The 15,149-nt window shown below is 39.7% G+C and overlaps 1 protein-coding gene across 6 annotated transcripts in view; it reads right to left on the bottom strand.

Annotated features, from left to right (window-relative positions):
• Positions 1-1,344: 1,344 nt before the first annotated feature.
• SWT1 (SWT1 RNA endoribonuclease homolog) overlaps positions 1,345-15,149 on the bottom strand; it is a 105,290-nt gene continuing 91,485 nt past the window's right edge. For 3 of the 6 annotated variants that reach the window (XM_040446591.1, XM_040446592.1, XM_040446593.1), the window contains one exon: positions 4,767-5,789. In XM_040446591.1, the coding sequence (XP_040302525.1) occupies positions 5,660-5,789 (130 nt within the window). In that variant the 3' untranslated portion in view covers positions 4,767-5,659. Of the gene's footprint in view, positions 1,449-4,766; positions 5,790-15,149 lie in introns of those variants that run through there. The other 3 variants (XR_005781795.1, XM_040446594.1, XR_005781796.1) reach the window with 3 other exon arrangements.

Below are 15,149 nucleotides of genomic sequence, written 5' to 3'. Positions count from 1 at the left end.
AAAAAGTTAAACTGTACATGAGAAAGGAAGATGGCAACAATATTGGCAACAACATGGATGGATCTTGAGCCCATTATGCTGAGCAACATAAGTCAAAGATGAGTACTAGATGAATACCACTTATATGTGGAATCTAAAAAAGTTAAAGATGTAAAAAAAAAAAAAAAAAGTAAAATGGTGGTTACCAGGGGTGAGGGAGGTAGAGAGGAGTGGTGGTATTTAAGGGTACAAATTTATAAGAAGTAATAAACCTGACCTAATGCATGGTATAATGAATATAGATAATGTTATGCTATAATTATGTAATGTGATAAATATCACTCCATGGCTGGCAGTTATGTTGCAATATATAAATGTATCAAAGTAAGCTGGACACCTTACACAATATCAAATTTATTTTTTTTAAATCAAGGAAAAAAAGTTGAATCCTCTGTAGGTTAAAAAGTAATTACTATGAAGAACCAGTTTCTTTCATAATAAAACCAGAACATTCTCAGTTGTAAAATGATGCTTAGCAACAAGTACCAGCAATAGTGGCCACAAAATATTTAAACTTCACTATTAATAGCTCCATGCCTCACTGGGGGTTGACTGAGAGAGAAGCAAAAACCTCAGTGTGTACAGGGTTGATAATCATGTGGAAATCTAAGAAGGACCTACGTCTGGGTACATGGCTACACATTTGCTCACAGTGAGCAAAGGAAGAAATTTTAGCCTGGAGAAAAGGCACACACAATACCAAGCTGGGATGAATGAAAGAAATGAGGGAATGACCCAGAGATGAACTCACCTACAGCAAGTTCAGAGTGAGAGTGGCTGTATTAAAAAGTTGAAAGGCATCTACCAAATGCAACTAGTCCAGTAATTAGCAGGGCCAAGTATCTAGTAAGGTTACTCCCAAATCAAAGTAATATCTACCTCCTGCAATAAGCAAGTGCTTTGTCTCTATCTTAAGCAAAAATGGTACCAAGTCTTTAAAGGTACAGGCTTGAAAGAATGTGCCTGATAAGTGACTGGTGCCCAGAACTCAAAACTTTAAAAAAAAAAAAAAATTTGGCAAAAGATTTGAACATGACACTTCACCAAAGAAAATAAATGGATTTCAAAACAAACATGAAAAGATGTTATCATAAATCAGTAGGAAAATGTAAAAAGCAAAATGACCTACCTATGAAAAATACCAAGTTCTGGTTAGGATGCCGAGAAACTGCTGGAGGAATTAAGAAAATGGTAAGGTCACTTTGGAAAAGTTTGACAGTTTCTGACAAAATTAAATGCCCTGTGATACAGTAATCACCCTTCCTAGGAATTGATTCAAATGAACTGAAAATGTTCACACAAACCTGTATGTGAATGTAGCTGCTTTTATTCAGTCACCAAAAATAAGTCAACATAGCCTTCCAACTGGTGAATGTATAAATTGGTGCATCCATACAATGGAATACTACCTAGGAATAAAAAAGATGAAGTACTGATTAAAAACAACATGGATGCATCCCTGAAGCATTATGCTAAGTGAAAAGCCAACCTCAAGGCATTTACATAACATTCTGGAAAAGAGGAAACCAGCGATAGCAGACACCTGAATTGCTTCCTGGGGTGTGGATGGGAATTGACTACAAAAGAGCACGAGAGCTGGTGATTATTCTGAAAAAACTCAAAACTGCACTTAAAAAGGTTTTATCTTTCTAGCTTAACCAAAAGGGTGCCAAACCTTTTAAAAGAAAAGGCTTTAAAAAGGGGACTAAGAGATACCTGTATTTTACCTCCCTAGAAATCCCAGTAGGGAACCATTGATTCTACTGGCAAGGATTATATACAGACCTAATGTAGTTTAGCCCATGACCATCAGTCTACAGTAGAGTTGCAGAAGCTAGGTAAAGATTAGAACTCCTAAAGAATAGGATGTTAACATCAGTTTGAGTTAGCAGAACTAAGCCAAACAACTAGCTGGGGTCTGGGTGTCTACCACCTCACCTTCCAGTTTCATAGCTGATAACTGGGGTTGTTTTCACTGGAGTGGGTTTTTTTGGGCAGGATAGCCAAAGAGCCATCAATTGGGAGGCTCATTGGCCTGTCTAAATCAGCAAAGGGCTTTGGGTGGCATCACTTCCTGAGAGTGGAAAATGTGTTTGATTATTCAAAAGTGAAATCTATTTCTTAAAGAAGAGGTAAATTCATCCTCATGGAATGAAAAAAATATGCTTGAAAAGGGCTCCAGGGGTGCCTGGGTGTCTCAGTTAAGTGTCCAGCTCCTATTTTAGGTGCAGGTCATGATCTCACGGCTGGTGAGGTTGAGCCCATATCAGGCTCTGGGCTGACAGCTCAGGGCCTGCTTGAGATTCTCTCCACCCTCCCAGACGCACATGCTGGTGTGCGCGCTCTTTCTCTCTGAAATTAAATGTTAAAAAAGGGGGGGGGGGTCTCCAACAGATAGGTGGGCTGGGGTGGAGCTGTCAAAAGGAGTATGAACAGTGACCTAGGCTCTGACCAAGACACCATCTAAATAAACCTGGATCAACCCTGAAAAGGTAAAAAGACTTCTGTTCTCTCTGAAGGTGATGGTCAAAAGATAAAGGAAATGAGCTTTATGTCCCCTGTCTTTTAGGTGACAAAGTCCAAAATGGGAAAGTGAAATTCATCTGTTAAATTCTAGTCTGTGCAGTCCCAATTGCCCACTACAGGTCCTAACATTCCCAGTGGGGCACAACAGAAGCCAATTCTTTAAAAAAAAAAAAAATTTTTTTTTATGTTTGTTTTTGAAAGAGAGCATGAGTGAGGGAGGGACAGAGAGAGAGAGAAAGGGAAACACAGAATCTGAAGCAGGCTCTAGGCTCTGAGCTGTCAGCACAGAGCCCCATGCAGGGCTCAAACCCAGGAACCGTGAGATCATGACCTGAGGTGAAGTTGGATGCTTAACTGAGCCACCCAGGAGCCCCCAGCCCCAATTCTTAGAGCCAGCATTCCTTTGGCCCAGAATGCTGGAATTGCTGGGGTGGCTACACCCGAAGGGTCCTCCCTAGTCCTCTCAGGAGGGAAGTAGATTCTGTTTTGTAACAGTAAGCTGGAAAAGTCTACTAATGTAAGATAGTGCCCATAACTTTGCTGGAATAATACTCCTGGATGAAGTTATCACCAACTCCTAAGGCCAAGGGAGCCCTTTCCCTGGTGTGACTTTGCTCATTTGTTCCTATTGGCATACATATGATGGCTTCCACCCAAAATATGATAGCCAAACATACATATTGAAGAATGGAGATTTTAGAACTGTAAGTTCCTCTCATAAGGATCTAATAATTCTTCCATTAAAACAAATGTGTTCTACAAGGTGGAGCTTATGATCCTTCTGTCAGCTGAGTGATTTCAATCCAGAGTGGAGGACCCAGAAAACGAGTAGAGGGTGGGGGAAAGGGATCCCTCACCTCCTGCATTGGACTATTAGAAAGTACAAAATTAAGATTAGAAAAGACAGCAACAAAGAAAAACCTGACATTTTAAAAAAACATTAAACATTTTTAAAAGAAAGTTTCTAAATCAAAAGAAATAAGACTAGAAAGTCAACATCTTCACATCTCAAAATAAAAAATGAAAAAGGTTGAAGTCATTGACAAATTATTGTACACCGTAAAAGATACAGACTAAGATAAAGTCTACATGCATAAGAGTGAAATGTGTAGGGGCACCTGGGTGGCTCAGTCAACCTCCAACTCTTGTTTTCAGGTCAGGTCATGATCTCATGGTTCACGGGTTCGAGCCTTGCCTTGGGCTCTGCACTTCCAGCACAGAGCCTGCTTAGGAATCTTTCCTGTCTCTCTCTGCCCCTCCCTCCACCCCCCCAAACTTTTATTTTTTTATTTTATTTTTTTAACATTTTTAAAATGTTATATTTGAGAGGGAGAGAGAGTGCATGCAGGGGAGGGGCAGAGAGCCACAGAATCCAAAGCAGGCTCTAGGCTCCAAGCTGTCCACACAGAGCCTGATGCAGGGCTAGAACCCACAAAGTTGAGATCCTGACCTGAGCCAAAGTCGGACGTTTCACCGACTATGCCACCCAAGCGCCCCTCAAACTTTTTTTAAAAAGTGAAATGTGTGGAAGCACACAGGTGACAGGAGTGAAATTTCCTAAAGATCACAACCTATGTTAAAAAGATAAGTGGGGGAGGGGCGCCTGGGTGGCTCAGTCGGTTAACCATCTGACTTTGGCTCAGGTCATGATCTCACCGTTCGTGAGTTCAAGCCCCACCTTGGACTCTGTGCTGACAGCGCAGAGTCTGCTTGGATTCCTTCTCTCTCTCTCTGCCCCTCCCCTGCTCATGCTGTTTCTCAAACAAAAAAAAAAAAAAAAAATTTTTTTTTTTTAAATAAAAAGAGGGAAGAGGAGAGGGAGTTTACAAAGCAGAACCAAAACCCAGTAACAAACCAGAAGCAGTTGAAGGATAAAAATCTGGAAAAAAAAAAAAAAAAAAAAACCTGGAGGGGTGGGGAGGGCGATGCTTTTCTGGCTCCTCCAGGAAGAAAAGGAAAGAGAGCAGAGATCCTCTGGAAGCTTCTCCTCCCACGGGGCTCGGCTCATATTCCTGATGGCATTTGAGCCCTAGGTAGAGCTGTGGCTTCCTATGCAAACATAAAGCTCGGCGGGGCCCTGCACAGATTGACACTGAGAATCCGGCATAGATTCTCTTGTATTGGGAGAGGGTCACTTTTATCATCATACCTTGTACACAGTTCAAGAAACACAATTTGGAAGTAAAATGAAAAGCAAAACCTTACTAAAAATAAAATTTATTGTTTTGTAAAAAATAAATTAACATTTATCATAGAATACCAAATTAGATTTAGTCTAATGTATTAACAAAAGCATAATATACTCTACTAAACAAGTATTTCCAATGTATTGTATAACTAAATAAGTTGATTAAACACTTGGTTTAGCTAGGGGCAAACATTAGTCACTGCCACTTAGTCCCATAAATCCATGCCTCTTTCACATTTAAGGGAAGTCTGTTATAGGGGTCTCCTCTGCTTTTTCCATTAGAAATGCACTGAAAAGTGACAAGCCTAGGGTAGAAGAAAAGAAACTATATAGTAAGTAGGAGCTGAAGTCAAAATTCTACTTTTATTACCTTGGGGGAAGTGGAAGGGATGTATGTTACGTTCACCAGGTCTAAATGAAAGACAGTGTGATCATAAAACAGCCCAGGGTAAGATTTCATTTGTGGAGCATGGTGAGCATGGCCATGTCCTAATTGTCCTATTTCTTTCTTGGGGTTTGGAAGTGTTTCTGGCCATGTACTCATGTTTAGGGTTGAGAGAGATGCTAATGTTGTGCCCCTGGGCCTTCCACAGATGCCAAAGTGGCTCCTGCCCTAAGAGATTAAAAAGACAGCTCTCCCTTCTTTAGACAGATTGGCTCAGTGTCAGGAGTAGAGGTAGGGAGGTATTGTCAACTGCAATGAGTTGAGTACACAGTTTATCCCACAATGGATGCATTAGGCTTTTTAGAACCTCAATGAGATTTTCAACAATAAGCAATCACCTTCTTGCACCTATGAGACATTTTTTTTTTTTTTTACAAGACTTGGGTTTGACTCAAAAGGTTGATAGCCACTCTATTGTTCTTGAAGACAAATGCCATTCCTTTTAAGTTATAAATCAGGATTTAGGTCCTATAGTTAAGCATGTCCTCACACCATCCCCTGTTTTTGGCCTCCATATAGACAGATGCATTGCACTGCTGCATGGAATTTTCCATCTCGACCAGCTGGCGGCATCCAATGGTTAACTTTTCCCTAGAGGATAAAGAAATGTTAAATCACTGCAAGACGGCTAGTCAGATAGATGAAAAAATCTTGACATGACAGGATAACATGGATTTGAAATACATTCTTTGATAGTTGAGAGATTAAAATACCAAGAGAGTTATAGTTTCTTAGCACAGACAAAACAACATGAGAAGATAAGCACACAGTAGTAGCACAGATTCTCAGACAGCCAACATGGTGAGCTTGGTGCAATTCCTAGAATTCAGGAGTAAGGGTTCCTATGGCAGACCTGCTGCCAACAAGCGCAGTCGGATGCCGAAAAATAGTCCTTGGAAACCAATTTGACAATAAACTTCATATATTGAAAAACAACAACAAAAAAAAAACCAACAAAAAAAAAAACTTTACTGATAAAAAAAAAAAAATAGTCCTTAGTATGGTCTCTGAAGGATTGTCCCAGCAGGAGATGGAGTGATGTTCCAGGGTTCTAATCCAAAGGGTAAAGCAGTGCTAGAGCCTAGACACATCTTTGTCTTATTTGGTTTGAGAATTAAAGAACAGGTAGCCTGGAGGATACTACGAGATGTAATGGAGCGGCAATGGGAAATTGACAGAGCTTCAACTTTCTATTTTATTTATTTTTATTATATATATATTTTCAGAGCTTCAACTCTTAAAAAGAACTGCTAAACTAACAAATGAATATTAACTAATTACTCTCAAGCAGCGATGGGACACAGGGAGTAATGGCTGACTCAAAATTTTACTTCAGACTAAGCCTAGCTGGTCTGTCATTAGCTGACTTGGGCTCACAAACTGTGGGATCTGTAAGTCATCAGAGCACCAATCCATTACATCTGGTGTCTAGGGTCATGCAAAACTATTTAAATCTACTGGGAGATGGTCTATAGACGCTCACGAAGAATATCCGGCATCTAGCAAGCATGTGGCACATTAGGTGTTTGAGAAAGGACAGGTTTTTAAGTGTAAATTACACTGTTATTACTTCCTTGGCTTCTAAGATCATCTCTGGGCCATCTCCATGGTGTTGGGGAGGACCACTAGCCACCTCCCTGCACTGTCCCCCTGCCCCATGGATCCCTTGATGTAGGATACAAAGGAAAAAGAAGTCAGCTGGAACTCAGGGATTAGGATGAGAGGTAGTAGGGATGGCACAAGTAAACACCCCATATTCTGAGCAGCCTCATTCCTCAAGATGTGTGGTTTCTCTGACACTGACTAAAACCTGACTTTTGGTTTTGTGTTACTCTAGTCCTGTTTCCTATATTTACAGTGCTTAAAATTAGTGTTGTGTTGCTTTCAATTCTTCACAACTACTCAGAAGATGATTTCTGGAAGAGTCTAAGAGATCCCAAAAGAGGAGAGATGTAAATGTGTTCTCATAAACTTAAAAATGAAACAAAAATGGCAGGCCCCATTCCTGCTCTTGGTGATTTATTCCACATTTGGGGGGTGGGGGGAAACACTCCTTTAATAACTAGACTTCGAATCTAGTTGTGTCTCTTGTCTTCTTTCCCCTCCTCTCACAGTTAAGAGGTGAGCTGTCTCCTCTTCTGATCTTCATCTCTGTGGGTCAGCTTTCTGTGGATTATCACCTTACAGACTCTCTCTGCTGCAGTGAGCTGTCATTGCTTACTGAGAAAAGTACCACGTGTTTTTCCTATATTATGATAGGAATTCTTAAGTTCCTTTTCCCCAGGGCTTATGGAGAAGGGCAGAATAACAGATGTGGGGGCACCTTAACACCTTTCTGTGCCATTCTGCAGCATTTCTGTGAGTCATATCATGTTAGCTTTCACCAAGTTGTGACAATGCTCACAATCGTGAAAGGTAGCCCATTTCATATTTGCTCTTAATTTCTAGGAAGTTCTTCCTTTACACTAGGCCTTAAAAACCTCCATTTTCTGACCTGAGTGGCCTAAGTTAAAAAAAAAAAAAAAAAAAAAGTCATTATCTAACAGCACAAATATTTTATGTCCCTTGTAGTGATCCTATTTCTCTTTTACAAACTAAACAATCCCAACTCCTAATAGGTTCTGGAACAGAGATCAAGACTGGAGGTTGCTTCTAGTTTTGTGATTCTATATTGTTCATGAGATTTTTGCAAAACTTCTATTTCTCTAAATTGTCCTATCATAGTATCAAACTTGCTTTGACCAAATCTCAGATAGGTCAAAATAAACTGGAAATTCAATCAAATCAATTTAAAAATACTTTCAGTGGTTATTTGATTCATTTCCATGGCTAATTTGGTCAAAACAGCATGGCAGTAGCGAACTTCAGTGATCTAATTACAATATTGGATGCAGTTTTTCTAAAATTCTTTCTAGGTACAAGAAGAAAGTCTATAATGGATATGTTTTACAGCTCTATGAACTTTTCTATTTATTTGCTGTATGTATCTCAAATGAAAGAAAAGTGGAATACAATGTAATGCTAATATAAAAACAGTACAGGGCCCGGGTGGCTCAGTCGGTTGAGCGTGCAACTCTTGATTTCAGCTCCTGTCATGATCCCAGGATGGTGGGATCGAGTCGCGTCAGGCTCTGTGCTAAGCATGGAGCCTGCTTAAGATTCTCTCTCACTATCACTATCTCTCTCTCTCTCTCCCTCCCTCCCTTCGCTCCTTTACCCCGCTCTTGTGGATGCTCTAAAAAATAATAATAATAAAAACAAATAAAAACAGTATATGATAGCTAACCTCATATTCAATGGTGAAATACTAAAAGCTTTTCCCTAAAATCGGCAATAAGACAAGGACACCCATGTTCACCACTTCTATTCAACACTGTACTGGAAGTTCTAGGAGCACAATTAGGCACAAAAACAAATCATAAGCATACAAACTGTAAACAAAGAAGTGAAATTCTCTATTTACAGATACTAAAGAATCCACAAAATAACTGTTAGAACTAATAAATTAATTCAGTAAAGTTGCAAAATAAAAGATCAACGCACAAAAAATCAGTTGTATTTCTATATACTAGAAATGAACAATTAGAAGAGGAAACGAGGGTGCCTGGGTGGCTCAGTTGGTTAAGCGTCAAACTCTTGATTTTGGCTCAGTTCATAATCTCACGGTCATGAGATCGAGCCCCATGTGGGGCTCTGTGCTGACAGTGTGGAATCTGCTTGGGATTCTCTCTCTCTGTCCCATTCTCCACCTCCCCTGCTTGCCTGCACTCTCTCAAAATAAAATAAACAAAATTTAAAAAGAAAAGGAAAGGAAATTAGGAAAACAATTCCATTTATAATAGCATGGAAAAGATTAAAATACTCAGAAATAAGTTTAACTGAAGAAGCACAAACTTGTATACTCTAAAAAACACAAAACATTGCCAAAAGAAATTAAAGACCTAAATTAGTGGCATCCCATGTTTATGGATTGGAGGACAATGATAATAACTCCCGAAAGCAATCTACATGGCCAATGCAATCCCTATCAAAGTCCCAATAATATATTTTTTTTTTTTTGCAAAAACTGATCCTAATATTCACACAGAATTGCAAGGGACCCCAAATAGTCAAATCCTGAAAAAGAAAAACAATGTTCAGAGGACTCACTCTTCCCAATTTTGAAAACTCAATACAAAGCAACTTTAAGAAAAATTTTCTTTTAATGTTTATTTTTGAGAGAGAGAGAGAGAGACAGAGAGCGCGAGCAGGAGAGGGGTAGAGACAGAGGGAGACACAGAATCCAAAGCAGGCTCCAGGCTCTGAGCCATCTGCACAGAGCCCGACACAGGGCTCGAACTCACGAGCTGTGAGATCATGACCTGAGCTGAAGTCGGCCGTTCAACCAACTGAGCCACCCAGGCGCCCCATAAAGCAACTTTAATCAAAACAGTGGCACTGGCATAAAGACAGACATACAGACCAATGGAACAGAAATAAAGTCCAGAAATAAATCTCACCTACATGGTTGACTGATTTTCAACAAGGGTGCCAAGAACATTCAATGGGTAAAATGGCCTCTTCAACATTTGGTGCTAGCACAACTTGACATCCAGATGCAAATGAAGCCAGACCCTTACCTCACAACATATATAAAAATTAACTCAAAAATACATCAGTGACCTAACTGTAAGAGCTAAAACTATAAAATTCTAAGAAAAACACATTGGGGTAAATCTTCATGACCTTAGCTCTGGCAATGGATTCTTAGATATGATGCCAAAAGCCTAAGCAACACAAGAAAAAACACATAAACTGGACTTCATCAAGTTAAAAACGTGTGTGTGTCAAAGGACGCTATCAAAAAAGTGAAAAGACAATGTACGGAATGGGAGAAAATAGTTGCAAATTATACATCTGATAGGGTCTAGTACTCAGAACGTGTGACATGTCAAGCTGCCAGGTGCCAAGGTGGTTAATGAGGACAATAAGCCAAACTGAAAGTAAAATCAACATTATTCACTTACTGCAACACTGCAAATCAGAGACAAAATTAAAGGTGCCAGCTCCCTAGTACTCATTTTTTCTCGTAGAATGGCACTGGGTGAGGGTCAGATGATACGCAGGGCAGACAGGGGCTATCATCTCACTGCTGCTAAGGATCCCTAAGCTAAGGCTCCTGCCTGTTCATGGACCCATGGGGCTAAGGGGCAGGGAGGGTGGTGGTCTCAGTTCATTCAGGCTGCTGTAACAAAACACCACAGACTGGGTGGTTTAGAGACAACAGAGATTTATTTCTCACAGTTCTGGTGGCTGGAAATCCAAGATCAAGGCACCAGTATGGTCACACTCTGGTGACAGCCCTCTTTTAGAAGAGCATTAATCCTATTCATCAGGGCTCTACCCTCATGACCTAATCACCTCCCAAAGGCCCCACTTTCTAAGAAGATTACATTGGGCAATAGGATTTCAACATATGAATTTTAGGGAGTGGGGGGACATAAACATTCAAAACACAGCAAAGGAGAAGAGTGAGGAGTAGGAAAGCATGGAGTCAGAATGGGGAAAAATACCTCGGCCAAGGCTTCCAAAAGTCGCAGCTGAAGTGCCTGAGAGGTGCCTCAGCCAACGTCCCCAATAAGGTGGCCTCCAAATGAAAACTGCCCAGGCTAGGAATGCAGACATGCGTGGAGGCTCACGGGCAGGCGGTCTGAGCATTGCCCGCAGCTGCCTCTAGAAGAGTGCAGTACACTCTTCTAGAAGAGAGTATACCCAATTTGGTATGGGGAAGGTAGCTTCCCAAAGGAGCCTGCCAGACAAAGTCTTAGAACTGTCTATGGGCAGGCGTGAAAGATCACACATAGGATTCTGGCCTGGATCCAGATTCCCCATAAAGACTTCTTATAACTCAACAACAGAAAGAAAACAACCCAATGAAAAATGGGCACAAGACCTGAGTAGACATTTCTCCAAAAAAGACAGACAGCCAATAGGCACATGGAAAGATGCTCCACATCATTAGGAATTAGGGAAATACAAATAAGAATCACAACAAGAGCATACTTCACATTCATCTGGACAGCCTTCATCAAAAAAAAAAAAAAAAAAAGGAAAATAAATTTTGTCAAAATTTGGAAAAACTGGAACCCTCATCTACTGCTATATTACTGGTGGGAAGGTAAAAATAGTGTAGCTGCTATGAAAAAAAGGCAGTAGTTCCTCCAAAAGTTAAACACAGGATTCCACTCTTAGATATACACCCCCCAAAATTTGAAAGAACTGGAAGAATTCAAACGAATACTTGTACACAAATAGCAACACTATTCACCACAGCCAAAAAGTGAAAACAACCCAAATGTCCATCAACAGACAAGTGGATAAACAAAATGTGGTCTGTCCATACAATGGGACATCATGCAGCCATAAAAAGGAGTGAAGTACTGATTGACAAATACTACAGTGTAGATGAACCTCAAAAATATCATGCTAAGTGAAAGAAACCAGACACAAAAGGTCATATGTTGTAGGATTCTGCTTATAAGAAACATTCAGAATAGAGAAATCCATAGAGACAGAACGCAGATTAGAGATTGCCAGGGTCTGGGGGAAAGGGAGAACACACACTGACTACTTAATGTGTACTGAATTTCCCTCTGGAATGATGGAAATGTCTTGGAACTAGAGAGGATTGCACAACACAGTGAATGCACTAACTGCCCCTGAATTGTACACTTTAAAATGGGTGTTAGTTCCATTATGTGAATTTTATCTCAATTAAAAAAAGAAAAAAAAGTATACATTTATTTTATAATATCTTCTGTCATAAATAATGAGTCAAATTTACTGCAAAGTATTACTGAATCAATAGACACAAAAAACAGCGTCCCTTTCTAATTAAAGCAGAAGCATCAAAGGTGTAAATTTGGTTTTGAGATTTTTCTCTAAGGCTTTTTTCTATCTGAGGCTTCTTGGACAGACCAGGTCATTAATTTAGTGCAGGGATTCTCAAACTTTAATGTTTCCTGGAGGGATGGGTAACACAGATTGCTGGGCTCCACCCCAGAGTTTCTGATTCAGAAGGTCCACAGTAGAGCCTTACTAGTTTGATTTCTTGCAAGTTCCCAGGTGAGGCTGACACTCAAGTTAAGAAACCATGCTTGTGTGAACCACAATTCTAATGTGATCTGGAAGATACTACCACGGAGTTGATTCCTGGCATCAGAAAGCAGTAATTCCCAAAAGCACCTGCCCCATGGGAAAAAAACAGCTTCTGACCCAGATGCTAGGTTAGGCAGGATATTGTTTGGATATGCCAGTTACTTTATGAGGCTGATGTCGCAAACTAATTTGCATTTCATACAGACAAAATGACCACAGAGGCCTGCCTCGCAAACATGCTGGAACACACTGCCCAAGAGCTTTCAAGGCAAAGTGAACTACATGCTGTTCCTAACTTATTTCTCATACATATAAAAGATATCACCCAGGATATCTGTTTGGTCATCTATTTGATAATCTCATTAATTTACCATCCTGGATTTTCTGAGCAGGCTCCTGGTCTGCTCAGGGTAAGCAATGCTCACACCTCACTGGCAAGCCCAAAAGCTCTGCTGAAGACTCTACAAACTTATCTATAGATAAAACACAAACACATTTATAAACTTATTTATAAACACCAAGGTTCTGTCTGCCGTGTCATGGAATTCAACTTTTGATCAAAGCTACTTTCAATCTGAAACCTTAACTCCTTGCTTTATCAGAACCTAGGAAATAGTTTTCTGTTCTTGAAAAGGAATTTAATGACTTCCTTGTTGCAGTAAGTGTGGTAAGGGGTACATCAGCAGTGTCCTCCTTTGCAACTAGTACTTTATAAATGAAAAAAACAGATTAATAAATTCAGGCAATGTAAGTAATCATTTTCCTCAGCATTCCAGAAAGTGGTCAGCTATATGCAAGTTAAATCCTTCTGTTTTTACCAGGAAAACTCTGCTTCCTTTCATCTGGTGCATTTGGCTCTGTGTCTAGTATGAACCACGGAAACTGAAAGAACCTCTCTCTTTTGGCAGCTTATTTAAAAACTGTGAGCTGTGGAGCACATATGAGGCTAGTACGAGAGCTACTGATCGCTGTAGAGACAGCAATTTCAAAACAAACCACACAGTAACAACTCTAAAAGCTACTAACCCAAAGCCTTCTAAGCAACAACCACCACTTTTCAGTGCATTCAAGATATTGGATATATTCCATTTCTCTTCAAAATTATCCTTTTGGCTGTAAGAGGGAGTTTATTAATTAATATTGTAGTTCAAATCCCTGGCATAAGAAGACTTAGAAGAAAAAAATAGGTACAACTACTTTAACTCTGAACATTCAACTTTGACCCCAGTACAAACCCATAAAAAAGAACTCCCAACTATTCCAATGGTAAAGTGAAGTCAAAACAATTTTAGACACCTGACTGGAACCATCCTGCAAGGAACTCTGCCTTCTAAGTTATCCACAGTGAGCTCTTCTACCTTCAAAAATATGTCCAAGGTTGACAGACATTATATATTTTTTAAGCTTTGATTTCAATTCTAGTTAACACACTGTTATATTAGCTTCAGGTGTACAAGATAGTGATTCAACAATCCATTACATCACCTAGTGCTCATCATGACAACTGCACTCCTTAATCTCCATCATCTATTTCACTCATCCCCCACCCCTCCTTTCTGGTAACCATCAGTTTGTTCTCTATAGTTAATAGTCTGTTTCTTGCTTTGTCTCTCATTTTTTTCCCTTTGCTCATTTGTTTCTTAAACTCCACATGAGTGAAATCATATGGTATTTGTCTTTCTCTGACTGACTGACTGATTTCGCTCAGGATTATACTCTCTAGCTCCATCCATGTCATTGCAAATGGCAAGACTTCATTTTTTTTTATGGCTGAATAATATTCCTTTTCATATATATATGAAAGGACACACACACACACACACACACACACACACACACCACATCTTCTTCATCTATCCATCAATCAGTGGACACTTAGGCTGTTTCCATATCTTGGCTATTGTAAAGAATGCTGCCATACACATAGGGGTGGTGCATGTATCCCTCTGAATTAGTGTTCTTATATTCTTTGGGTAAATACCCAGTAGTGCAATTACTGGATTGTATGGCAGTTCTATTCGTAACTTTTTCAGGAACTTCCATGTGGCATTCCCAAGTGGCTGCACTAGTTTGCATTCCCACCAACAGTGTACAAGTGTTCCTTTTTTCCCCACATCCTTGCTAATACCTGTTGTTTATTGTATTTATTTTAGCCATTCTGACAGGTGTGGGGTGATACTTCACTGTAGTTTTGATATGCATTTCCCTGAGTGACGTTGAGCATCTTTTCATGTGTCTGTTGGCCATCTGGAGGTATTCTTTGGAGAAATGTCTGTTCTTGTCTTCTGCCCATTTTTAAATTGAATTCTTTGTTTTGGGGGGTATTGAGTTTTAGAAGTTCTTTATACACTTTAGATACTAATCCTTTATCAGATACGTCATTTGTAAATATTTTCTCCCAAGTAAGTTGCCTTTTAGTTTTATTCGTTTCCTTTGCTGTCAGAAGCTTTTTATTTTGATGTAGTCCCAATAGTTTATTTTTGCTTTTGTTTTCCTTGCCTCAGGAGATATATCTAGAAAAAAGCTGGTAAGGCCAATGTCAGAGAAATTGCTGCCTGAGCTCTCTTCTAGAATTTTAATGGTTTCCTGTCTCACATTTAGGTTTTTAATCCATTTTGAGTTTATTTTTGTGTATGGTGTAAGAAAGTGGCCCAGTTTCATTTTTCTGCATGTCGCTGTCCAGTTTTCCCAACATCACTTGTTGACGAGACTTTTTCCCCATTGGATGTTCTTTCCTACTCTGTCGAAGGCTAATTGACCACAGAGTTGTAGGGTCATTTCTGGGTTTTCTGTTCTGTTCCATTGATCTGTATG

This window comes from Herpailurus yagouaroundi, unplaced genomic scaffold (assembly GCF_014898765.1).
Source record: "Herpailurus yagouaroundi ecotype Mexico unplaced genomic scaffold, PumYag 195, whole genome shotgun sequence".
In the NCBI taxonomy this organism is placed as follows: domain Eukaryota; kingdom Metazoa; phylum Chordata; class Mammalia; order Carnivora; family Felidae; genus Herpailurus; species Herpailurus yagouaroundi.
The sequence above is the reverse complement of the archived record's forward strand: the minus strand, read 5'-3'. Positions and strand labels throughout refer to the sequence as shown.